This window comes from Seriola dumerili, unplaced genomic scaffold, assembly GCF_002260705.1.
Source record: "Seriola dumerili isolate Sdu_G_001 unplaced genomic scaffold, Sdu_1.0 BDQW01000052.1, whole genome shotgun sequence".
NCBI lineage: Eukaryota > Metazoa > Chordata > Actinopteri > Carangiformes > Carangidae > Seriola > Seriola dumerili.
The window spans coordinates 19,422,218-19,449,518 of NW_019174307.1; the positions used below are offsets into that span (position 1 = coordinate 19,422,218).

At 41.6% G+C, this 27,301-nt stretch overlaps 1 protein-coding gene across 4 annotated transcripts; it reads left to right on the plus strand.

The window, feature by feature from the left end:
- Nucleotides 1-1,588: 1,588 nt before the first annotated feature.
- Nucleotides 1,589-27,055, plus strand: cacnb4 (calcium voltage-gated channel auxiliary subunit beta 4). 4 transcript variants are annotated; one of them, XM_022741046.1, is made up of 13 exons: nt 1,589-1,949; nt 15,141-15,260; nt 16,804-16,926; nt 18,369-18,496; nt 19,255-19,334; nt 19,545-19,573; nt 20,384-20,464; nt 22,635-22,693; nt 22,772-22,881; nt 23,015-23,166; nt 23,716-23,811; nt 23,939-24,115; nt 24,953-27,055. In XM_022741046.1, exons 1-13 carry the CDS (start codon nt 1,905-1,907, stop codon nt 25,214-25,216), a joined length of 1,464 nt encoding a protein of 487 aa, XP_022596767.1. In that variant the 5' UTR covers nt 1,589-1,904; the 3' UTR covers nt 25,217-27,055. The 4 variants fall into 4 exon arrangements, with proteins under 4 accessions (XP_022596767.1, XP_022596769.1, XP_022596768.1 ...); XM_022741048.1 differs by having other exon boundaries at nt 19,545-19,564; XM_022741047.1 differs by having other exon boundaries at nt 19,258-19,334.
- Nucleotides 27,056-27,301: the final 246 nt, after the last annotated feature.

Sequence of the window (27,301 nt, forward strand, 5' to 3'; positions counted from 1 at the left end):
GGTGCAACGTGGAACAGAGTGTTGGGGCTTTTATTCTGAAAGGCTTTCTCCTCGATCCTCATTTGTTTGGGACAAAAGCTTCTGCCAGACGAATAAGTGCGAAGTGTATACATGTTTACCACTGGATGGTGATAGATGACATCCACACACACTCATACAGAGCTTACTTCATGAGGCCGGGGGGGGGGGGTGCGAAGCCGCTGAAGTCTCCAGACACGGATCGTTATCTGAGTGGCTGATGAAAAAGTGACTCCCAGTTCTTTGATGCGTCGCCTCTGTGTCTCCGCTAGAGTATCTGATAGATGATTATGAAGCCGTCAGGCGTTTTGAGAGGTGTGGCAGGTTTGATGAAGATTCATGGTCTGATAGTAGGTGGACCTGCTGGTTTGTCAGGAGAGGGCGCTGTTGTTCTTTCTCTTTCAAAGATGCAGCAACTCAGACCACAAAAAATACAGTCTCACAATGTCTCTTAGATTCGATCCTAGAGGCAGAAAATTGAAGTTTGATTAATTTAATTTATTTATTTTTATTGTTTAGTGTATTTAAGAGCTGTAGTGCACATTATTTTTCATCTGTAGTCTCTGCATAAAGGCAAATAGCTAAAGTAACAGTAATAGGAGCATGCAGAGAATTAACAATTAGTACAATACAATACAAACAGTAATTAAAATGTACATATAGACAGACACATAAAACATGAATTTTGGTTTAGGTTCCTCTTTACAATGCCGTTTAGATCTTTTTAATGTATTTCTTTTCATACTATCCCTTCGACTGCCCAATGAGTCTCTGAGTGTTTTATTGTTTTATTAGTAGCACAAATTAACAACATCTTTAACTGAATCAAATATGGTTACTGAAGGCATATTACTGTCACAATAATTTAAAAAATGTTTAGTAATACTGGAGAACTTATCCCTAAGAGCTTTTTCCAGAATGTTTAAAATGCTGAAATGATAAAATGCAGAGTTGTTTCACATAGTTAAACAGCAGCAGCAGCTTTAGCGCTCCTCCATCATCCTGTGATTGCATTCAACAGACGCTGCTCATAAAAAGTGTCAAACCTTAGACTTAAACTCTATAACTCTTCTTGATTGATTTCCTATATGATCAGTTTCCCTGTAACAGACGTTTTATAGATTGATTTTATGGCTGCAGTGCGTTCACAAAGCTGTAAAGACATGAGCACTTGTTGTAAGAGAGCAGCGGCTCAGCAGCATCAGGTCTGCCTCCTGTTTACAGTATCATCCCTCAGCTGTCGACCTTTGCTGCGACTCTGCGCGTGGAAATTATATGTCAGTCTTTTGCAAATGGGTGTTTAGGTTAAGAGATTACGTCAAACACACACACACACACACACATCCATGCACAGAATTCACAGCTTGCTGGTTAATGATGCTCTCAGGCTGCAGACCCCCCCCACCACCCTCCCTCCATGCCTCTTCCTTATTCAAAGCCAGCAGGGCTGACTGGAGCCTCGACCAGCCAATCAGCAGGCTGCATCCCACCTTTGTCATCAGCCAGTGTTGGAGGAAGGGATTGGCTCGTGTGATCTGAGCTTGGAAGGCAGATGAAATGCCAGGTTTGATCTGCCTCTGGGGACAACCAGGCTGCCTTATAATGGGAACCAACACTCGCTCAGCTCGGGGGCAATAACATCCAATTCAGCATCAGGAAAACACAGAGCCCCACCTTTTTTTTTTCTTTTTTTTTCCTCTTATCTGCTGCTCTGGTGTGGTCTTGTTGCTCTGTGGTCTACCTTCATGTGGAGAAAGAGACTGCTGGTGGGCTCTTGTCATTCTCCTGACCTCATCATCCATCCTCTCTGGAACAGGTTGATCTTTTTCTCTTCCTGTCTGTTTTTTTTCGCGCCGTGAAGCTGCTTTTTGGAATCTCACTCCTCCATGTACGATAACTTGTACCTACATGGATTTGAAGACTCGGAGGCGGTGAGTGGAGGGGGGCGTCTGACACTTGTAAAACCATGCTTTTTCTGTTGTGCCGTGGCGAGTTGATCTCTACACAAACACCCACAGAATGCAGCGAGACTTGAGTGGGCTGAACGTGCGCTCCTCTCGGGGGAGTTGGAAGAGGTTGGGGGAAGGGTGTGCACAAGTGTCTGTGTGTGTGTGTGTGTGTGTGTGTGTGTCGGCGTGCGTGTTTTTGAGTGAGTGTGTGTCTTAGGGCTCCTCAATCACCCAACTGTACAGTTTTCTCACTGATGCTGCCAGCCAGGTGACGGTTTTCTCCTCCTGTCTCGACTAAGCGTCTGCAGATCTGAACAGTATTTCCTCACCATCTCTCCATATGGATGAATGGTCGGTATGCATGCTGTAAAGCTCCGTTTATGAGCATTGTGGGTAATTGTATGTGAGCATCTCTCTGTGATTCCCAGCAACATCTTGTTCTTTACCGGTGGCAGAGAACCAGCGTCTTCCTTTGTGGCTTCATTTGTATTTTTCTCACTTGTCTGTTTGTCTCTCCCTTCATCACTTAATCCCACTGGACGTCATCAAGGTTACTGCCGAGACCAACAGTTATAATCATAATGATCACACACTGTATCCATCTGTACGAGACTCGTGTGCTGTTGCATAAACCTGCGACGTCTTTCACACAAGACAAGAACGAACGCTCGTCAATAAGTATAAATTCTCATCTTTTCCACACACACACACACACACACACACACACAAGTGCCGCTACACACACACAGACAGACCTACACACCGCCTTTGATACAGAGAGGCAAACATTACTATTGACAGGCAGAGTGGGCATCCGTGGGATAAAAATGTGTCGGAGCAGCAGAAAAAAATCAATAAATGTAGGAGCTGCTCCTGGGTGGGGGAGAGGGAGGTGGGTGGGGGAGAGGGAGGTGGTGGGGATGGGGGGGTGTGGGTGGGGATGGGGGGGAATCCCACTGAGCCAGAATCTGTCAAGACCTTTCGGTAACTCCACCTGACATCCTGGTTGCCTCTTGAAGATTAAAGGTGGAGGGACATTTTCACTCTATCTGCCAGTATTATCAAGGGAGTGTAGGTTCTGTATTAGGAAAATCGATCTCCATCTGTCCGGTCTAGTTCTGTCAGTGGTGTCACAGTCCACATTCCAGTCTAGTCAAGTTCTTCCAAAGTGGAAAAACTTTTTTCTGTATTTACCCAGCTTTGTGCACAGGAGCGTTTTCATGTTAAAACAGGAAAGCCCAAACAATGAGAAAATAGCTTCAGGGTAAAAGCGCACAAGAGTGTCTATATACTTTTGGCCAGATAGCTGTTGTGAAGTGTTGAGGAGTCACAGGTTTGCTGGGTGGATTATTTTACTGCTCCAAATTCCCATTTAAAAGATCTGAATGGTTTCCTCAGCATCTCTCACAGAAGCGCGGGATTCCTGGAGATAAGCAGACAGTGCTATGAGTCGTTATATCATGGTCAGCTGTTTCGCTTTGTATCCGAGAAGACATGTTCAGCCACCGTTGCTATGGTGCCAAAGAGGCCGAAGGATTTAGCACATGCAGAACTTTGCTGATACAACTGGGAAAATTCTCTGCAGCTGCTGAATTAAGCTGCTGAACGTTTCATCAGGTTTCTACAAGGTTGAAACCTGCAATTTTTTGGGAGCAGTGGAAACAAGCTGTGAACACTACATTGACATTTGAAGTTGATATGGTGACTTTAATAATAAACAGTTGTTATTTACACATCCAGCAGACACAGATCAACATTCATGTTTCTCAACTCTTTTAGCTCTGTTCTGCTCACCCGCTATAAGCACTTCTGTCACTTTAGTAGTTTTATTATTCATGAAAATATTCATTGGAGTTGACTTTTCTCCAGAAGCGTGTATATTTGATTTTTCTTTTGTATCCAAGAAGCAGATATTTTGAGTTTCATGTCTTTTGTTAGCCACCTAACATTGTCTATGCACAAAATAAACAGGGCATCCAGAACCCTGGCTTCCCAAAATAACTACCTCAAATTTGTTGCTCTATATGTCCCTGACAGTACAGCACAATCCAACAACGCCATCTGTTTCCTGTTGTTTCAGCTGTTGTTATCATGTGGTATTGTTCCATTATTATGGGTCTAAATAACTGATGAGGCTATTTACTTCCACCTCAGACTGTTCAGGAAATGCAGCCTCTGTAAAATCCTAATATTCTCAAGCACACTGCCTCATTCAGTTTGTTCAGAGACTGTATGATTAGTTTATGGCTTCATCACTGCTGATTCAGCTGCAGGTTCAATATATTTTTTTGACTGAGACTTTTTTTCAATTCCAATCAAGCAGTAACTCCATGTCATGTGTCAATATAGCCGGCACGTGGATCTACTTCTTTTGTCTACTTTCACGCCACTCATAGAATCCAAACTTACAAAACTTGTTCACACACTCTTAGAGCTGCCGTGTTTGGATTTCAGTCTCGTTGCATCTTCAACCTGCACTGACTCTCTCACGTGACTCATTTCCAGTTGATTTTTCCATGAATGTGTTAAAGAGACATCGTTTGGCGCTCCGACCACGAATGTAATGTGGCATGTGTGCGTCTCTTTCCGGCGCCGCCTTGCTCTGTGTTCATACAGCTGCCACAAAAAACTTCGACATGATTTCTTGAAATTACCAATGTGACAACAGAATTGCACCACGCACCACTTCTTCCCTTCCCCGTCTTGCAGGAATGATGTAACTCACTTACTACAGTTCTGCACAGTTCTGCACATATACAGTGTTGTTGAATGTATGACTCACCTTTTACAAAAGCTCTTATGTAAAATACAAAGTGTAGTAAACCTGCTTCCTTGGCGAATTAGTAATTGTGCTATTGCAAGTGCGTTGGAAAGTTTCCACGTTTTGGGCCAAGTTTGTTTTGTTTTTTTTAAATGAGCCTAGAGATATTTACCCTCTGACTTCCTGGCTGCTGTTTGTACTGATGTCTAGTGGTGGATGTAATGAAGACAGAATGCTTTTAGCCTTTTATCCTGGGGCTGATAGGCGTGCAGGTCAGGGGAGGAAGAAGGATGGAGATGGGAGAACAGACCGGGCTCTGGCGTCCGAACAGATAAGGCTGGAGTGTGGCACGATGGACTCAAGACTGGCCACTTGACACTCCTAGATAATAACCTCACAAACAGCTCATTGTTTGGGTGTGTGTGTGTGTGTGTGTGTGTTGTGTGTGTGTGTGTGTGTGTGTGTGTGTGTGTGTGTGTAAAGAGACAGGAGACAGACAGTGAAGAGGGGGAGAGGTTGGTTGGCAGAGTTGTTACTTGTGTCTGTGCACATGATGGTAATTTTGGGAATGCTTCAAAGTGCCTCGTGCTCTGCTGAAGACTTTCTGCCCTGAATGACATCATCTTTGTCATTCATGCGTTCAAGGTTTCAGGAATGTAAAGTGACAAATGTAGGGACCAATATTAAAATGACCTTCTGTCTACTATAGCAGAAGTTCTCCGCACCTGTCTTTGAGAATTTGGTTAAATTAGCACAATGTGTTTTTATAGTTTTGGCAATTAATGTCAAATAGGTCACACCTAGAAGAATAAGGCAACCAATTAGAAAAAAGTATGATGACCTAAAATAAACTACTACTTCTTTTTTGGCCCAAAGTCCAACTTTCTACCAACTTTCACCCAAATCTGTTGTAGTTTTAGAGATTACTGCTGATGATTATGTTTGAAATTAAAGTCGCTGTTGAAGCTGAAAAACGAAACGGTTGCTGGTTCCAGTCTCTCAGATATATTTCTTTTTATGTTGAATGTCTTTTTTAAATTTTTACCTGTCTGTCTGTTGCCCCTGGCTCTTGCTACTTTTAATGGACACTTTTCACATTTTATACACTAAACCACTAATTAATTGATTGAAAAAATTAACCGCTAATGTAAATAATCATTGGTTGCATCCCTGTTTTAGATGTCTCGCAAACAAACACACGAGACTGAAAACCAACCAACACGTTGGGGTTAAAAACTGTGTTTCCAGAGAAGGTAACTCATTGCTGTAAATGGTGAAACATAAAGCAGGTTGCTCGTCTATAGTGACCAATGGGGGGTGATGCTTTTATTTTCCCCTCTCTCCAGTCCTCCAGTTATAGATTTCATTTGTAATGAGGCAGTAAATAACAGTTATTTGTTTCAAGGAAAGACTCCCATGGCTCTGAATGGATCATTAGCAGAGGCGCCTGGAAGCCCCGGACAAAGGCATTAATCCTCACTGTCCAGCCATGGCAGGTTGATTTCAAAGACTTACTGCAGTTCAAATCCTCTGTTGCACATTTGCCATTTATTTTCATTAAATTATTGATATGCAATCGTGTTATTTTTTTCACCGTACCCATGTAGTAGGCTCCCAACAATTCTGTACTTTTGGGTTTAGGACAAGAACAAGTCCTCTAGTTGTGTTTTCTTCTGTTCACAGTAGCAGTAGTACAGATTAAGTGTCCTCTGTCTTTGCATTTTTCATGATAGAATAGTTTGAAAGGATAACTCCTCAATAATAAATTGACTGTGTGTCACTCGACATCAGTCAAGCATGTAATTTACTCGGTGTTGGCGGGCCGACGGGACACATACAGTGGACCTACTATTTACCAAGTCATGATGATAATACAGAGTTCATCCAAAACAAACTGCACCTTTGTCTCTGTCATTAGTGACACATAAACAGCTGATCACGACAGAGAATGCAATCATGCAAAACATCTGCTCTCCTGTGAAAAGTGGCTGAGGACGGTAATTGGATGAGATGGTTGTGGAGAAAGGAGAGACTCTTTGCAGGAGAAGAAAGTGATGAACAGGGCAGAATTTAAAGCAATACATCATGTCTTAGTCCTGATGTCAAGCAACCCTTTGTAAGCATGTTTCCAGCTCCCATGAGCTTTACCTCCTTTGTGTGTGTGTGTGTGTGTGTGTGTGTGTGTGTGTGTGTGTGTGTGTGTGTGTGTGTGTGTGTGTGTGCGTGTGCGTGTGCGTGTTTGAGATTTAGTTCGTCCTTGCACATGCAGTGTGCAGATTTGTTACAGCTGTCTCCACATGTTTTAAGATGAAACTTCTTTTTATTAACAAAATCAAGATATGAAAATATAAATATCTAAATATAAACTTTCCACTACTTCTTTCAACATATATATATATATATATAGAATAAATAAAAGGGGACCAAGGGACCAAGCCCAAACCATGACAACAGACCTAAACCAAAGAATGAGAGATGGAGAATCCACATACTTTTGGCCATATTGTGTATAAAACAGAGAGAAGCAGCAAATCCATTACATGGCATGTTTAAACCAGCAAATGTGACTAATGATTATGGTATTTCTCTTTTCTAATGCAAAATTTAGATTTAGATTTTTTTTTTTACTTGCCTGATTGATATTTTTGTGAGAAGTGTTTATGATCACAATCCCTCAGGAAGATTCTCTCGGCTATTTCTGGATCCATTGCTCACAAAATCTCACATCTTTAGCACTTATGAAATATTCAGATGAGATGAATGAAGCTTCATTTCTAACGGAGCATGTCCGCCTGCGCCGCACCTCCCCGTCCTCTGTGGACGGATGCTCGTAATGGGCTGTGTTGAGCGGAGTGCGTGGCAGCATCCGTAGGGGCAACAGACTGTGCCGTCGTCTGTTAGATAAACATTTGTGCTGAGGCCCAGTTTTTCACCCCATTTGGCTGAGTCTGCAGGACTCCAAACGTCCACCAGCTGGCTGTCCGGCAAAATGGAGAGCAGCATCCACCCAACCTGACGAGCTGGAGACGCACCGGTTTAACAGCTCAGAGCGTCTCCACGTTTGAATCAGAGGCTCGCAGATAAAAAGGATTTACGTGGCTTTGTCACTGACTTTAAAGATGATCAACCACATACACAGATAAATGTGATTTATTGTATTATATAAAACATTTTTTTTTTTTTTTTTTTTTTTTGGCACAAGGTTAATGTCATTCAGTTGTTTACAAACACAAATGAACGTTTGTTACTTGACAGTTTTCATACTACACACATGATTCAGACAGTATTTTAAAAATTGATTCTCGCCCATAATTGTTTGAGTACTAGTGCAAAGAGAAATTCTCAAAACAAACAATTACCTTTACCTTTATTACCAGATGTTTAAAAACATTAGGAAATAATAATTCAAGGACTCTAAGACAGTGTAATACTTCATCGTCGACGACTCAGCACCGCTGTCTGTCTGATATCTGCTTTACTTTACGAATGTGGCTTGACGGTTCAGATTCAAGCGCACGGGTTTAGTCGGAGATGGAGCGGCTCCATGATCTTCACGCTTCAACAGCCTGTAGTGGTGACATGCTGCAGCCACAGCGGCCACTTGGACGGAGGGAGACGGAGATGTGCTCTCGCCAGTCGAGATCATGTTTCTGTAAAGTGCTGGATTTGACCATCAGAAAGTAGAATTTTACAACCAAATATAATCTATATTTTAATTCTAAACTATCGCGCGTGTTGAAACTTTGCCCGGAAATACTGAAGTCTCGTGGATGATCAGGTTTATTTTAGGTTTTGTCATCATTCATCAAAAATGATTCAGTCGGAATACGTCCTAAAATCCTCCAACACTTCTAGACAGTTCATCTGCTCTTGTGGTTGACGCCATGGTCTCACCACACTTTGGATTCAGCCGATCCAGAAACTGTCGAACAGATATGGTTTAGATGTGTGTGTTCAAATTTTATAGATAGATCCTTTATGATTCTACTCTGACGTCTGCCTTATTCTCAAATTATTCCAATTCCTATCCTTATTTCTGTTTTCCCCCCCCACATTTTATCCTATAAGAAACAAGGCTGAAAGAAAAGAGGAATATTAAGTTGTTGTGTTGTGGGACCAGAGTGTTCACACAGGAACGTATTTGCGGCACACACAGTAACATGATATCCTGAGCTCTGTGCTGGAACACAAAGAAGACACCACATCACCTGCCTTACTGTCAACATGACATTATTGTGTTCTGATGCGTGGGGGTCAAGAACGTGGAGAGTACATTTGACTATTTGTATGCTGTGGGATAGATAACTGCAGGTACAGAGTATTCCCACAAGCTGTTTGTGCATGGAGAGCAAGGTGTGAAGGAGCGTGTATCCTGACAGAAAAAGAAATTATTGGGATGAAATTTGGAATCTGTTAAAGGAAAATAAAAATACTTCTGAGATTGCTGTCTAGCAGGAAAAACCCAGCTCAGCTTTAAGATTCACATCAGGTCAAAATGTTTGAAAATGCTCACCACACCTATGTATGTATTTCTCAATAAACTCATGGGCTGCTAAACAATCAAGTTAATACCTCAAATAGAAACACTGTTGTTTGAAGTCTTTTACTTCCTGCTCTCTGATGGCCTTCCATCTACAATTCACTTGTATATAATTACACTTCCTCTCTATAAACCTGGAAAACACCAGCGCACCGTCTCTGATAAACATGCCCCGCCATGATGTGACTCTAAAGAAATCAAACCACTGAATTTTCCTGCCAATCTGGAAATGAAGATATTTAATGTGTTTAAGAAAAAAAGTTTCTTGCTATTGAAGGAAGACAAATTATTTTAAAAAGGAAAACTTTGAAGACACTTTTTTTTTCTTAATATGCTAAAAAATATATTTTAATTCATATTTCTTGTGAAGAATACACTTGTGCTGTGCAGTAATTTAGTTGTTTATTTGTTTACAGTCACCGTGTCACCCAGTGAGGGATCAGCTGCTTTGATTGTCTGCCATGAAAGTAGTCATTAAAAGTAATGAACACATTCACGTGTTCTGTCACAGAACATGTCACGGCTGTTGCACCGTACTGTGCACCACGGTTACGTCATGCTACATGGTTCAATATGAGAGTTATGTTTGCAGGTTATGTAATATTCATGCACTGATTGTTTGCATGCAGTAGTTGCCTGTTGAAGCCAATAAATATTGGTTTGATGTGGACTGACTTGCAACAGACTGCATTAACTGCATTTCTGTAGTGCCTTTATCTTTATAGTGCTTTATTGTCTCTATAAATACAAAGCGAGAGAGACTGACACACGGAGACATGTTTGGCCTGAATGACTGATAAAGGCAGACGGACCGGCAAACAAATAGGGTAACAAATGTCTGTAGGCAGGTGGGTTACATACACCGTGGGGCCAATGAATCATAAAGGCTATTGATGTCAGTGGTGGCAACGGTTGCAGCAGCAGCAGCAGCAGCAGCCGCCGCCATGCTTACTCTCATCATTCACTCCTTCATCTCATTTAATGCTGGTGACAAGGGGAATAACTGGCTCCTGACCCCGGAGAGGCTGATGTGTACGGCAGCCTGCAGGCCACAATTCACACTACAGTACATTCCCCGTACCTGTACTAGAAAGCCATGATGAGCAGTAATTAGCTCGTGGACCCCAGAGAGCCTGTGCACTGAGCTAGCTGGTCCTTGCCAATGGGGCAGGCGTCCAGTGTGTATGCTAATGTAGTGATTACTCAGCTGTAGTGCAGCACGAAGCACGGATTTTGTGTCATACAGCGGCAACATCTCACTCCATCACAGAGATAGAATAACAGCTAATGGGACTCGAAAGAGAGAGTGAAGAGTGAAAAATGCTGCTGTGATGTGAGTTCAAGTCCATCAATTATATAATAACATCATGACATATGTTTTCAGTATTTGGTATAAGAACAGTCAGCTCAGTTCACCTGAAAAGTTTTTTTTGCGGGGGTTCAATATGAGGCTGTACAATTATGAGTACACATTCAGAAACCACCTTAATTATTTATCTTCCATCCTGAATTGCGGCACAAGCAGTAGCCGTCAGCCATTGGCTCCTCTCGCTGAAGTCAGAGAAGCTGGAGTCAAACTTCAACAAACTTTTACTCTTGGCTCTGTGCCGCTGAATTCATCAGTTTAAAACAGTGTTTACACAGTGCTGGTCTGCAACCAACACAAAGTAAAGCAGAGGACTCAGTAATAGAGCTGCAACTAACAGTCATCTTTATTATCAACTACTCCTCCAATTACCTTTTTTTATTAATCAATTAATTAGTCCATAAAACACCAGGAAACAGTTCAATGTACCAGAGCAAAGGTGACAAACTATTCAGGATCCTATCATATAAGACCAAGAGAAAAGTCAATGCTCACCTCTTAGAACCTGGAACATCAGGTATTTGGAATTTTTACCTGAAAATGACTTAAATGATTTATTAAAATAATTGGTGATTAATTTTTTCAGTTGATTATTGATTGATTGATTAATTGACAAATTGTTGCAGCTGTACACAGTGATGACAAGTTACACCAGCCTGTGTGTAAAGTTTCAGATCGTTCTGAGGTCACAAGTTGTGATATAACTGAGGTTTTTTAAGATGGTGACGGCCAGACTACTTTTTATCTGCTCCTCTTGTTCCTATAATTGTGATGCTGAAATGGTAGAAACATATCATTCATAGTCATATCATACTCGACTTCCCATGTTTAAGATACAACCTGTCGAGTTATACTGAAAGGCAGCAGCTGCTTCTGCCTCAGGGGGGAACAGTGCCGCAGCAGCACTGCCATTTTTTTTTAACTGGACATTACTGTGATGTGTTAAAGGAAAAAAAAACGTCACAAATGTTTGCAGCAACACCACCCCCATTATATACTGTTTTTTTTTCCACAGTGCTCAAACACACAGAGCTGTTATTACACAGTGCAGTTGTAACAAATTGGACCTGAAGCCAGATATCCCACATGGGAACACAAACAGCTACAGTAATGGTCAGCCAAAGGTGACGTCCTCAGAGCCAAGATAGCACAGTTACACATGCGTCATTGCTGTCTGTAGCACTGTTTTAAAATGGTGGTAGTACGCACTGTAGATTTATCCCTCTTTTGATGATTGATGGATCTATAGTACAGCTCCATTAGGCAGGGATCCACTCACAGGGCCCTGCTCAGGTGTGTAGAGTCTCTGCTTTCACACTCAGGAGCAGGTAACATCATGCTGACTCAGTCACCTTGCAGCTGTGTTTGGAAGATGTTGGCAAAATCCAATTTGATAGTAGTTTCACCAAATACCCAAATATCAATATATATCAATACAATATTTTGGGGGTGACATCTACATATAGAGTAAGCTGCCATTTTTAAAAGTTAGGTATATACTACTATATTCATACTAGTTCAAGCGCTCACTGAAAGCAGTTAAAGTCATTGAAGTTGTTGTAATAACATTACAAATACTTTTGATACTTGCAGCGGTGTAGCTTAAACAGAAGCAGGAGTACTTTATTAAAAGTAACAGCACTAACAGCAGTTATAGATACGTCACAGTGATGCAGCCTCTACCATCAGGAAAATACATCATTTAAGCTCAATCACAATATAACCAAAACCCCAGCTGGTATTTTATATTATAATATTGATAATGTAATGATTTTCTACACAGATTTCAGATTTTTAAAAGAAGTGCTGGCAGCGTGAGCTATAGTTTCTTTTATATTGTTTATTTAAATTTTTGTCTTTGCATGTTCATGTCCATGTTGGATTGAATCGGACTTTTCTTCCTTTCATATTTTTCTTGGTTTTGTGTGTGTTTAGATAAGTTTCATGGGCATGTTGTTTTATAAGAGAAAGGATCAAATTAAATCAATTTAAAAATGATAAACAGAATAAAAATATCTCTACCATAAAAGAGAAGAAACGCGACCAAATGAATCATCTTATCGAGTTTAGCGTCACAGCCCTGTGGATAAAAGAGATATACGATACAGGATAATGAAAAGATTTATGGTAGAATATAAAAGTCTGTAGAAAGGACAGTATGAAAGGAGCCATCTTTGTACATCTTTAAAGCATGGTGGCCTTGGATTGAGATCTGCCCCTGCTGCATGCTGTGGATGACGTGTGATCATCACCGCTGATGTCTTCGCCAGCAGGTCTGAAATAGCGTCTCCTCAGCAGCGCCCACCCCTCACTGCAGGGTGGGCAGCTCCCTGCGTGTGATGTTGGAGGTTGATGAGCGCATTGGTGCTGTAATAACACTCCCTCTGCTGAGGGGGAACCTCGCTCTCCAGCAGTGTCTCTGTGCATCCGCTGTTACTTCTGTTTATGTTTGCACATTTTCCTCAGCTAGTCGGTCATAATCCTGCTGCCTTTCTGGTTCACTCTCTCTCTCTCTCTCTCTCTGTCTCTCTCTCTGCGTTGAATAAGTGGGTGGGCGTTTTTACTGCCCCTCTAACCCAGCAGCCACTGACTTGTAGCTAATAAGGATGTGAGGGGTGAGGGAGTGAGTGAGTTAGGAAGGAGATGACTCAAGTGATAGTGATGGTATGAGACTGATCTCCAGCCTGAGGCACTGTGGTGAAGGGGGGGGGGCGGTCAAGACACCCACTGAGTCCCAGCGGTACACATACACATACACACTGTACAGATACGGTATAACCAAGTCATTTTAAGGACTGGCCAGAAAAACATCCTCACAAATCAATTCTCCAAAAGGAATAGTACTGAGGTACTGACCTCAACCCAGCTGAGCACCCGTGGGAATTTTGAAATGACTCTTAAACAGCAGCAGCATCTCCATATCCACCAACACCAAATGAGGGAATATTGTTTGGAAGAGTAAGTGTTCATCCTCCCAACAACACTTTATGGTTAGTCACCACCCGTCTGTTTCTGTTATAAATCAAGGTCCTCGTTTCACTCCGCTTTATCAAGTGTTATTTAAAGAAGCGAGAGCTACAGCTGTAGTATATCTAATCACACCCAACTTGTGTTGTTTATAGGATCCTCCTCAGCTTCCATTGATGTGATTTCTGATTTCCCAGGAGTCTATAATACAGCACAAACACACAAATGAAATTGGTAAGAAGCCAAATACAGCAAACAGATAAGATAAGAAAAAAAATAGTTTGAAAGGTTTGATATTTTTTGAATACACTTACTTGAGTGAGTTAGAAGCCTGACACCACTCTCATGTCTGTATGCTAAATTCAAAGCTAACGATAGCTAGCTTAGGCGAAACAGCAAGCCCAGCTCTGCCTACCATCACCTCTACCTAATTAACACGTCATATATCTTTAACCAAACCTTCTCATCAATATCTCCTCAGCTGAAATGTCTGGCTCACGCTTCATATTTATCCGTCTTCTTATTCAGCATATTCCCCAGAAATTTCCAGCCATTCCCTACACGTCTCGGTCAGTACACAACCCAGGACGAGACGAAGAGAAGATGATTACAGCATTAGGAATTTGCATTAGATCATTTTACAATAAAACTTGCTGTTTGATTTTCTTTTGCTGTGATGGGGTGCAACAGACTTTCAACCCATAGAGGTCAGTGTAGCAATGCACTTCCCTCATCCAAGGTTTAGTGGAGTTTTTCTGAATAAACCCTCTGCATCATTCAAATTCATATTTACTCAATATTGAATAAAAATGAAAAAAAAAAAACTCTGCCCTGTGCTCTGTGTTTCTAATTTTATTTCTACAAATAAACAAAGTGGACTGCACTTATATTTCGCTTTTCTAGTCTTAGCAACCATTTAAAGCACTTTACACTACAGGCCACATTCACACAGCACTTTAATAGCACACACACACATAAACCGATAACACATTGGGAGCAATTTCAGGTTCATTATTTTGCCCAAGGACACTTTGACACTTTGACTCGTTGAGCTGGGGATCGAACCACTGACCTTCCGATTAGTAGAAGACCCGCTCTGCCGCCTGAGCCACAGCCACAAATAAAACCACCTTCCTTCTGAACCTTCCCTCCCAGCCGGTTCTTCATCTTTAATCTCTTACCCTTTGATCCTGTATGGAGAGGAATACAAGTAGTCATGTGACACATCAGCACACACACACACACACACACACACACCTGGGTCTCTGTAATCTCCCACTCATTCATTTGCTTCATCTCTTTGGTTTTAAGAAACAGGCTCTTATTATGTCCTGAATCTATTTGCACTTTTTTGCATTTAAATGTAGGGCATATCAAAATTGCACTTTACAGATGTTTATTATTATTATGCCTCTTGGATGTCAAGTTTAATCTGTGTCACTTTAAGAAAGTTGTCACCCTGCAGTGGTTTCACCAATACTGGTAATTTCTTTCCTGGTAGAATATAATTTCTATCCTCTGTGTCCTGTTGCTCTCCAGGGCTCAGCTGATTCCTACACAAGCCGACCATCTGACTCGGATGTGTCCCTGGAGGAGGAGAAGGAGGGCGGCCGGCAGGAGAAGGAGCAGCAGGCCACTGTTCAGCTCGAGAGGGCAAAGGTCAGTTTTACTGGGAGCTATCTGCAGGACAATAAAGCGACGTACTGTACTGTATATCACACATACTTGAACGCACGTGATCTCGCCTCACAAGCAAATACACATGATTCAGTTTCACTGGCCGCACTGTGCAACTGGTCTGACTAAAGGTTTGTCAAAGTGTAAACATTTACCCTGATCCCATCACATCCTCACACCCATTCTGTTCCAAACTTAAACAAAGTGATGGGAAAACAATCGATTGGGTTCAGCAGCTGGTGGAAAAAAATCATCACTTTACATACATACATTCATTACTCCAAAACTGTTGACCTAAGCAACATCACATGAGAGGGAGTGATGTACTGAAGCACAAATAGTTAGCAACACATAAACATTTTCCCTGACGATGTCATATGAGCGCACCTGGGGGTGTGCGCTGAAGTATCCAGGCTTCTTTCCTTCCCGTCATCCTCCTCTAACGACCACACATAATTTGATTCAAATGTTATTTCTGGAAATATATTCGTCTTTGCAAAGTTTGTTCTAATCTAAGATGTAAAACAGCCGCTAATTAACGGTTAATAGAACGCCTCTAAAAAGCGGAGTGATACATGCAGGTAAAAGTCCCAGCGCTGTTGTAATCTGTATCAGCGCTCATGGAAGGCCTCTCGTCCAATCAAATTACTTGGTCGGAACAGAAGCAGCTGCATGAAGTTAAGTCATGATTACTTTTTCTTATTTACACCTGTGCTTTTCTTACTGTGACACATGAAAATATCTTCTGTGGAAAAAGGCCTTTTGTTGCAAATCTGATTATTTTATCCTGATGAGGTTGGAGTACTAGTAACACTAGCAGTAGTGTATACAGTATATCTGTTGATGTTATCATTAGGATCTAAAAATAAAAGATAAAGATAAATAAGGGTTAATTAAAACCTAACCAGTACACTGAAAGATAAATAAATCATCAACTTAATGATTTAGTTCAATGTATTACAGCCACATAGTTCATAGTAGAAAAGATAAAAACAAGAAGAAGAATAAGGAAAATATAGGCCTGATAGAGTGTGTTTGAAGGAGCCATCTTTGTAGATTATCTGGGCTTCTTGGCCTTGGGGTGAGATCCTCTGCGGGCGCTGCTGTGTGCTGCGGTTGCGGTGTGATCACCGCTGCTGATGTCTGGCGGCCACCTTCGTCAGGAGGTCTGACATAGCGTCTCTGTAGCACCACCCACCCCTCACTCCGGGCTCGCTCGCATGTGTGATGCTGAAGCGTTGACGAGCGCATTGGTGCTGCAGTAACTCTCTGCTGAGGGGAAAACTCACTGTCTCCGTGTCTCTGTGTCTCTGTGTCTCTGTGTACACACTGCTGCTTCTGCTTATGTTATAAACTGTTTCATAATTGAATTTCCACCAAACAATATAATATATCAGTATCATAATATAAAGTTTGATATTATGTGATAGAGGATTTAATCCATGTCACCTTTCCCTTTTTAAATACTCACTGTACGTTGCTGCCTTGTTGCTCTGATGACTTTTTCCTCCCGTCTGTCTTACAGACTAAAGCGGTGGCTTTTGCTGTGAGGACCAATGTCAGCTACTGTGGAGCGTTGGATGAGGATGTTCCTGTGGCTGGCACGGCTGTCTCCTTTGATGCCAAGGACTTCCTCCACATCAAAGAGGTACAATTCAGTCACTATCCAGTAACGTTAAACCTGTGGCACTGTGTGGAGGATTTAATTTAGTGCACTCCATTCGGTTTAGAAATCACATGGGCAGATCTGTGTTTGTTCTGTTCGTAGTTCTGTATTCTACTGTGTATCTAATAGACTTTTTCTATGGGATTGGACCGTGCAAGCAGACTGTTCTTTCACTACCAAAGAAAATACTCTGTTCTGATTGGCTGGCAGCTGTCCATTAGTATAATATACTTTAGTTCCAGCCAACAGCTTAAATGTCGTTCTAAATCAACCGTCAAGATGTATTAAACTGCAGGTAACCATGGCAACAACCCATATGCAGTTAAGGCACTAGTTATACAAACCTGACAGTGAGAGAAACTGCAGCCAAACTCATAAAAACACAGTCCCACACCCGACGTCCATTTAATAACAGTTCTGGACCTTTCAAATCAGATGGACTTCATCAGCAGGGGGAGTTTGCCCATTTGTGTTTGCAGTTGTCGATGTATAAATCTCTATTATCTTGAAGCGCTTCAGGGTCTTGTGGTGTGGTACTCACTAGTGTGTCCCGTTATACAAAAAATAATGAATTTAGCAGAGGAGATGGCACTCTGCTTTGAGGTCATGCCGCAGTGTTATTTGACTCTTTTTGTTTTGTGCAGTAAACAGAAAAAATCGAATCAACATTTGGTGTGATCGCTTTTTTACATTTAAAACAGCATCAGTTCTTTTGGGTGCTCTTGTTTTTCACAGTATTTTGGCAGGCAGGTTGTTGTGAGCGTCTTGGAGAACTTGCCACAGTTTAGTCCGTCTCAGTGTCTCCTGTCTCTTCATGTGATCCCAGACTGACTCCATGATGTTGAGACCAGGGCTTTTGTGAGGGCCAGACCATCTGCTGCAGGACTCCTTGTTCTTCCTGTCTATGATACATATGTCTTTATGACTCCGGCCATATGGTTTGGGTCCCTGATGGCTCTGCGTGATGCTAAACATCTTTTGTTTCTATAGTGAATTTTAGCCTTGACTGGAATCCAACTGTCTTTTCTTGGAAGTGAAGATTTTAGCAGCACACTGTCATGACTGCCAAACTTCTTTTGGGAACCGAGCCCTCACTCACCGCTGTTTAGGAGAGAGCTTTAAATTTCTCTTTGATATTGTCATTAGATTATGGTGTCTTAGCTCACTGGGACCGGGCTCTCCCCTTTGATTCTGCTTGTGATTGAGATTAATAGGGCAGTTTCTTTTTCGGGGTCAGGATTTTTAGATTTTGCAGCAGCAAGTGGAAATGAAGGGAATGAATGAGCATTTCATAAATATATTTTTATAAGAGAATTTTGAAAAGTAATCTTGGATCTCTCCATCATCAGTTATTACTGTCCATCCTGCAGACTAATTTCACATGCTGATGATTTTTCTCTGATTTTATTTTTTCGTTTTTATAGAAGTACAACAACGACTGGTGGATCGGCCGCCTGGTGAAGGAAGGCTGCGACATCGGCTTCATCCCGAGCCCTCTGAAGCTGGAAAATATCCGACTCCAGCAGGAGCAGAAGAGAGGACGCTTCCATGGGTGAGCAGAGGGAGGAGGACTGGAGATGTGAGAGTGCAGGCGGCGTAGAGTAGACACATGGATCAAAGGGGATAAAGAGAGTCGGACTGGAGGGTTGTGGGGGGCTGTGCTGAGGGGAGAGAGAGCCACTAGAGCCTGGCAGTTGAGCCAGCAGATAGGGAGGAAGTCAGGTGGATGAAAGCCAAGTTGAGTTGTGTGGTCCAGCCTCTCAGAGGTGTGCCTGGATCGTGGCCACCGTAGAATTTTCCATCAGATGGGGTGATGTGTTTTATCCACCAATGTGATTAGAGATGCTGAGTGCTGACTTTCCTCACTTTCAATGGAGAAAGAAAAAAAAAAGAACTACTTACCTTGAGTCATTTTGTTCTTCTTTTTGTTTTCTGTTACAAAAAGCTTCGTCTTAATAATAGATAGAGGGATGTTTTTTAGTCGATGACTTCCTTACAGCGCAGTGAACGTGACTCCGAGTCAGAGTCAGTCGACGCATCTGGTTATTCAAACCTAATGTTTTTATTTCAGTTATTTCTTATGTATTTGTTCATTTAAATCTCTTTTAGTTCAAGGCTACCTCAGCACTCTTCAAAGTAACTTAAAAACATGGTCACACTTGTACCAGTTAGTTACGTCCAAGAAGACTAAACACTGCGAGTTCGCTCTGTGGTCACGTGTTCTCTGGAGGTTGGCGGTGTTCGACTGAAGACGTCTGGCTGGATTTTACCTTAACACTCTTCTCTTTCTGTTCTCTGTTTTCACTCTAGCAGTAAATCCAGTGGGAATTCCTCCTCCAGTCTGGGAGAAATGGTGTCGGGCACATTCAAACCAAACCCCAACTCTGCAGGTTCGTCCCAAAGACACAAGTCTGTTTAGGTCTGAGAGGAAACGCTGTCGTCAGATTCACAGAGGGAGTTGTTTGTCTCGTTAGACGCTCTGTATGTGTGAGGGGTATTTATTTCCCTCCTGTGATGTTGTGACGCTTTATAGTCTGATATAATTTCACATATAGTCTCGGTCCAGTATGCACTCACTTGATCCTTCCTTTCTTTTTCAGGAAAGCAGAAACAGAAAGTGGTGAGTACGGTGAATTACTTACATTACTACTCATGTTTTGTTCCTACTGTATATCCTCCTAATAGTCCTAGTAGTAAAGGCCATATAAAGCAGGTAAATTATCAGAGCGAGAAAATAAAATTATTAACACTTGAAACTTAACCTTTACCTCTGGAAGGATCACTTTCTTTACAAAAGTAAATTATGACTTTTTGAAAAAAGACTTATACATTATATGGATACTGCAGACTGTCAGATGATAAATGCAACAGATGTGGTCATCTGCACTTACCTGATTTATCAAAATTATTTAAATGAGCTTTTGTAGTTGAAAGCTCTATTTCTTTTTAATCGTAACTCTGACACTGAAAACAATGAACAAAAAATTTAAATGTGACACATATTTGATTTAAAATGTTTGGAAACTGCTGTGAAAAGCAGACAGTTCTTTGTTTTGTAGTTGTTGTTGTTTTATAGAAATATAAACTCTTAATAAACCTAATAAACAGAGTTTATGTTGCCATATCAAATAAAACTTTATATTCCCTCTTAGTGCAAATTCAATTTTTTCTAGCTTTTTCTAGGTGTCACATCACATCCTTTAACTGGGCTAAATGGGTTGGTGGGTGCTTCTACAGGTTATTACAAAGATGTACATTTATTTATATAAAATTGTCATGGAACATAATTTCATTTAAAGCATCACTCAAGTAACACCGAGATATATTTGAAGAACACTTGGTGACTTGGACTCTTTAGGAGACACTTAGCTAATAAAATCAAAGCTTGACTGTAGTTGTGTTCTACCACCACCCCCAACCCCCAACCCCACCCCCCCAGGCTGAGCACATCCCTCCGTATGACGTGGTTCCCTCCATGAGGCCGGTTGTCCTGGTGGGACCGTCCCTGAAAGGTTATGAGGTAGGACGTGCTACTGCTCCTCAAGGCATTTACTCAGCCTCTGCTTCACAGCCAAAACAGCAAATCTTGCTGTTTTTCCATTGAGAGGACAAAAGACTGACCTCACAGTTTAATGATATAAACTTTTAAATGTAAACATGTCATTTAGCTGAAATAACCAGGATAGTCCGTGCTTGACATAATTTCACTTCTCCAGCCCGTGCATTGCCGGGCGCCTCCACCCAGGGACGACAGATAAAAATGAGCTATTAAGCTGCATCTGGTGCAGCAAATGTACTGTTCATTGTCCCCGCTAAATAAACAATAAACAATAATTATAATACATATCTTCTCTTGGTGACAGTGCAGCTGTTATGAGCTTGTGTTGCTACCTCCCACAGGTAAAACATTAAAACTGAAAGTTGTAATTGATTATCAGTACCTATTGGAACCACAGGACAAACAATAAAGGAGGCCAAGGAGGTGGTGGGAGGTGGGAGCCCGGAGTCAGTTGTCATGGAATCACAGTCCATGCCTCCCATTCGGGTGTTGCCGTGGTAACAACCTTCTGGGTAAACTGCGTCAGTCTGGAAAAAAAAAGTGGAGCATGGTTTGAAATTAGAAGCAGAGAATAATGGGTACTGCGCCGAAGGTTTTAGAACGAGATGAGTTACTAAATGGCGTTTCGTTTATTGTTCGCCTCACCGCCGGAAGGCAGTTTCATCCTACAAATAATAAAGCTCATGAGCGACGGTGTGAGCAGCGCCACGAGTAAGGGTGTAGTTACTTTTATTAATTTACAGGGGGAGTGAAGAAGAGTTGTGTGCATTATGTGTGAGGGGCGGTACAGTTGCAGCGCTGGAAGAAGTATTCAGATCTTTTATAGAAGGAATTATTTAATTTAGCAATACCAGAAATTCTGTGCGTTTTAAAGGTCTCATATTGTGTAAAGTAACATTTCCATGTTTGTTTGTTTTTTTTTATTATAAAGCAGGTCTAGGTTCTATATTAATACTGTGAAAGTATCAACGCGCTCAGTCCACAGAGAAATGCACACAGCCTGTATTCAGAAACGAAACTATATTGTCTTATGGATATCAACGCTTCAAATAAAACACCAGAAAAGTGTAAAATGTGGGACCTTTGAAATGTTGCTGAAGTTAAAGTTCAGAAGTTTTATCAGCAAAATGTACTTAAAGTAAATGTTATGTAGCACAATGATTTTCGACAGTTTTATATGACTGCTGCATAGATGACATTACAGGTGTGTATGCAAGCAGCATTTTAATGTTGCAGCTGTAAGCTGTAGCGACTTTATACACTGTTGGGTAGTTTAATCCATAACAGCAAATTATATTTTATAAGAGTAAAATAAGATTAAAAAGTACATTTCTCTCTAAGTTAGAAGTATGAAGTAGCATGAAATGGCGTGTTACTGGAGCCGCTGCTGCTGTATGGTTGTAAAATGAATCACCTTTTGATCCACAAAGTCATTGCACATTTTAATAGCAGTATTTTTCATCGGACAACCGCTCTGTGTTTCAGCTGAAAGGACATCTGTCATCCCTCTGTCGCTGTCAGGCTCATTTGAACGAATCAGAGTGACAGCTGGCGGAGCTAAACGCAGCGCTTTGCCTGTTGTGATTCGTGTATCCGTGGACTCATCGCCTTGAGTCGAACACCTCGAACAAACCGGACTGACTGTGTTTAAGGATGACTTTCTGAACGCAAGCGACTTTCTGTTTCAATTCCAGGCCTCAGAGTGGCAACTCATATCCATCAGCCAGTGCCGAACTGTTGGCTGCGCTGTGTTAATTGCCCCAATTCATCACCTGTGCATTGGCCTTTGCGACACTTTTCATTGTAGCCCCTAATCACGTAATTGAATGTGGCCCACGTTCGTTCTGCGGAGAGCCAGAAGGGAAGAAACTGCCCGCCGTGGACAAACCGCTCGGTCAAGTGTGTAATTCACAGAGCATTCGGCAGCAGCCTGACTGGGTTGCATTAGAATGAATAATAAGAGTTCACTTCTACTTTTTTTGCTGCTTTGTAACATATTCAGTAGATGTTGATGGATGGAAGGACGCTGATGTTGGCCTCTTTGCCTAATCAGTCTTTAATTTTTCTTCCCCTTCCTCCTCCCTCTTCATCTCATCTCCTCCACCTTCTCCCCCCTCGCTCGCGGACGCAGGTGACGGATATGATGCAGAAGGCGCTGTTCGACTTCCTGAAGCACAGGTTTGACGGGAGGTAAGCGGCGCCTGACGCTGTGCATCATCCCGCTGCCGGTTCGCTCTGCGTGACATGTACGTTTTGTCGTTGTTGCAGGATATCCATCACAAGGGTAACAGCTGACATATCATTGGCCAAGAGGTCAGTACTAAACAACCCCAGTAAGAGGGCCATCATTGAGAGATCCAACACCCGCTCCAGCCTTGGTAAAGCTACAGGAACTGTCTCACTCAATGATGTGCACGTCTCGTAGGCGTTTCACCCGTGAATGTTTTGTAATTGCTCTCATTTTCCTTCGTGTTCATTCTTGCTCTGCTGTATGTTGTTGTCCTCTTGTAGCGGAGGTCCAGAGTGAAATAGAAAGGATCTTTGAGCTGGCCCGGTCTCTACAGCTGGTGGTGCTGGATGCAGACACCATTAACCATCCAGCTCAGCTCATCAAGACCTCATTAGCACCCATTATCGTCCATGTTAAAGTGTCCTCACCTAAGGTAAGATTGAAAGCTTAGATGCTAGATAATTCCCGGCTGCTGCTCTCCGAGCAGGATGCGGTATATAGTCTTAAGAGTTGCTATCTTTTGAGGATTAACATTATTTAAAATTAATAGAAAATAACTTACTGCACTCAGGCAGGCAATTACAAACAAATTAATACGTCAAACAGAATCTCAGAAACAGTTTTAGCTTTATTCCCCTGCTATTTACATTTCAAAGTGAAATATGAGAGAAGCCGACCAGACGGCGAGGGGAAAGTCTGAGGCAGAAAGCATGACTGTTACACTCGGAGTTTGAACCTATAGGAGCAGTGACAGGCGTGTTATTACTTGTGCCGGTTTGATTTTCTGGAAACTTAATCTCCTCTCCCAAACATGCATAGAGAGCAGCTGTAATGTTTAGAGAGCAGCTGTAATTCACAGTGCAGAGGAGATGGTGATAAAGAGGCCCGTCTAGCCAAGAGTGAGGCTTGTTTACTGCGTACTAGGTCTTTGGTGTTCATTCCATAATTGGAGATATTTCTACTGCATCTGTCCTTCCCATAGGTCCTCCAGCGGCTGATCAAATCAAGAGGGAAGTCTCAAAGCAAACACTTGAATGTGCAGCTTGTTGCAGCTGAGAAACTAGCACAGTGTCCTTCTGTGAGTAAATGTCAAACACCCCGTTAAATCTAGACAAGCAACAACCACTTAGTTAGGTTTTATTCTGTGGTGAAACTTTTCACGTACACCAGCAGCTACACTTTCTTCTCTCCCTTCCCAACCTCAGGAGATGTTTGATATTATTCTGGATGAGAACCAGCTGGAAGATGCGTGTGAACATCTGGCAGAGTACCTGGAGGCATACTGGCGTGCCACACACACTTCACTTAGCACGCCACTCAACCCCCTGCTTGGCCGCAATCTGGGCTCCACCGCTCTCTCCCCATATCCTGCTGCCATTCAGGTGAACATGTCAAACAGAAAAAGAAAAAAAAAAGGAAAAGTTGCGCTGTATTCTGAATTTAAAGTTTGATTATGTATCATTATGTTTGTATGTTGCTTATGTGTGCTTTTGATAAATGTATTATTGCAGGTTTTCTAGCCAAAGCTTAAAGCAATACTCAGATATTTTGAGCATCAGACACAAAAAGGTAGCTGCAAAATGTTTGCTTTCCATCCGAAGGCTCAGGATGTTCTGTGCACTTAAATAAAAGACTAGTAATTCAGTAATGCAAAAGTTCTGTATCATTCTGCCGCTCTCCTCGAGGCTCTGGAGCTCCGTCCAAAGCAGAGGATTAGGGAAATATTAGCAAAACCATAAGTGTTTGGTGCTTGCTGAGCATATGGATTGGCAGTGACCAAGCGGGTGAAGCTGCAGCTCCGTCTCTGACACTCCTGGAATCCATTGTAATAAACTAAATTCAAGCCGACAGAAGCTGCAGATCTTTGATCTTCGTTTGTTTCCTCATTTACAGCAATGAGGAAACTGTTAACACTTTATAACAATTTTACAACCATGTTTTGAGCCGACATGAGCGACTTTGAGGTGTGTTTAAAAGTAAATTTTGACTTTGAAGTCCTTCACGTAGAACATCTTTTATCATTAAATATGACTCTTATATTAATATGAGTAGAGATGGATAGAGATAGAGTTAGATAGAACTAATATATTCAATCTAATATTTGAACCTTTGCAATATTTTACAAACCTTTTGTTAATTTGGAACATGAATTAGTTGTTGTGTCAAATGTTTAACAAAACAAAACACCACACAGAATCAGTATTTCCTCTCTTACACAGGCCCAAAGAAACCGCAATAGCAACCACACAACAACAGATCATTCACCTGTTGAACGTCGCAGCCTGATGCCTGCCGACGAGAACTACCATAATGAACGGGCGCGTAAGAATCGCAACCGTCTGTCCTCGGGCTCACAGCACAGCCGGGACCACTCGCCTCTGGTGGAGGAGGACTACCAGGACCCTTACCAGGACTCTTACAAGCCTCATCGTAATCGAGGATCGCCGGGAGGCTACAGCCAGGAATCCAGGCACCGGCTTTGAGCTGCGGCCTGCTGCAAAACAAAGTCTAGGCCTGTCTTTCTCTAAGCGACCACCATGGACCTAAGAGTTGAGGCAGCTTTGCTGTAACATGATGAAACTACTACACTCATTTGGACTGTAACAACCTCGTATTGATGTGTAGTACCTCATATTCCCTTTGGCCTTGGCTCCTGCCAAATGGGCATTTGAACCTAAAAAAATTAAGAATCCTGCTCTTGCTTTGATGTGAACAAGGGAAGGAACTGGATATGACAGTAGCACAAGACCAGAACAGTTAAAGGTTTAAAGGGAAGGTTAAAGCTGGAGCTGATCTGAATATGTCCCCAGATGTGGCTTGAGAGTGAAGTACACTAGCAGGTGATATTGTGCGACGTAGGCTCTTCTGGACCCTTCCCGCCGCCTCAGCTGTTACTGTAGCATGCAGGTAGGACCGTGACTACAGGTCACTACATGCCTCGATCCAGTGCCGGACACCAAGAGCATCCAGTGGCGATGATCAGCACAGAACATGTTTGCACGCACCCAGGAGCTGGTAGAAGCAGAATATAATGCATCTTTAATGCTTCTCAAGTTTGTTTGCCACTGTCCTCGATGTGAGTGTAATAAATCTTGTGGAAGCCTGTTCCCAAATCCAGAGTTTTACACATTTGCTTTTAAGTGACATGGATGGTGTTGTGGTTTTCTCTTCAGGGTCCATACAGTAGCTCCCTGTGCACACTCTTTGTTTCTTTCTTAATGCCATTTTTTGTCATTAATCATATCAAGTCGGAAACACAAACATCATGCAGATACCAACACATTTCAAAGCTCCAAACCTCAGGAATGAGAGGTCATTGAGACCAGGAAGTGTGCTGACAGATGTAGCGTTTATGTTCTCACCCATCTGATGGGGGATTTGATTCTGAGTGTCGTGTTAAATTGTTAAAAGATGTTATGATTTAGTTGTTATAGAAAAAAAAAATTATTAATATAAGGAGCACAGGAGTCACTAGAATGGTCACGCTAGCATGTTTTTCATATGTCATGCATTTATCAGCCACTGTTGTCTGAACTGTGTTTGGCAGGACGTCATTTAAAACTGATAGAATTGGATTTTAATGAGTGACTTATATTGAGGGCTTCCATATGTAAATACAGACAAATAATTGAAAGAAAGCTCATTTCAGTTTGTGAAATTACATTCCATTCATTTCGTCTTTCATGGCCTTGCATATGCCTTCCACCATCTGATAAAAATAAATAAATAAAAAACTTTCCTCCATCTTATTTTTAAAGGTTTTATAAAATAAAGTCAAATTTACATTAAATAGTAATTTAACAGACCCTTCTTCCATATTTCCATCGATTCAATTTGATTTTCACCAAAGACTAATGAGTCATAAACTTTCTGAAAGCACTTGGGCAGGACTGTGCTGTTTTGTTACATTGTCTGTTACATGCTACGTTCATGGAAATGTAGAGCAGTTCCCTGCAGTTTTTTAAATCAGATGAATTCACTTGTATGCTGACGGCTAATGCAGGATTAATATATCATCACCTTTTAATGACATATTCTTGTATCTTGTAATTTATTATTTGTTGAAAATCTCAAGTTCAGTTTTTTTAGTCCATAGGCCAGAGATCTCATTGTGCTTCTGGAAAAAGGAACATCGACAAGGAGACTTCTGGTCTAATCTGCCATTTACAGTAGCTTTTATTGTTGTTGTTTCGAAACTCTGGAGCATAAGCAACAATTTAAAAGATCTGAAAACTGCCTGTGAGAGAATGATGCATTGATTAGAAGTTTGTGTGCACTGTCATTTTACAATTGTAATGAAATAAACTGCCCTTATGCTGTTGTATGGATAGAGCTTGTTTTTGTTCAAAAGCATACACACACCTGTTCTTTGTCTGTATTACCTCATATGTCTTGATATTTTGAATACAATGCAAGCACTTCAAAACAAATATGAGGTCTTGATACATACAATAGTTTCAATTAATACCAGAAAATAATGATAAATCACATTTTAGAGCCTCAGAGGATGTCTTCAAATTGCTTATTTTTTCTGAACAGTCCAAAACTCAAGGGTGAAGAAATTATTC

Excerpts from the sequence above, each read along its gene's own strand:
- cacnb4 (XM_022741046.1), top strand. The coding sequence starts at position 1,905 with ATGTACGATAACTTGTACCTACATGGATTTGAAGACTCGGAGGCG. Across the intron at positions 16,927-18,368 it reads ACTTCCTCCACATCAAAGAG|AAGTACAACAACGACTGGTG; the intron begins GTACAATTCAGT and ends TCGTTTTTATAG. Across the intron at positions 19,574-20,383 it reads AACAGAAAGTGGTGAGTACG|GCTGAGCACATCCCTCCGTA; the intron begins GTGAATTACTTA and ends CCACCCCCCCAG.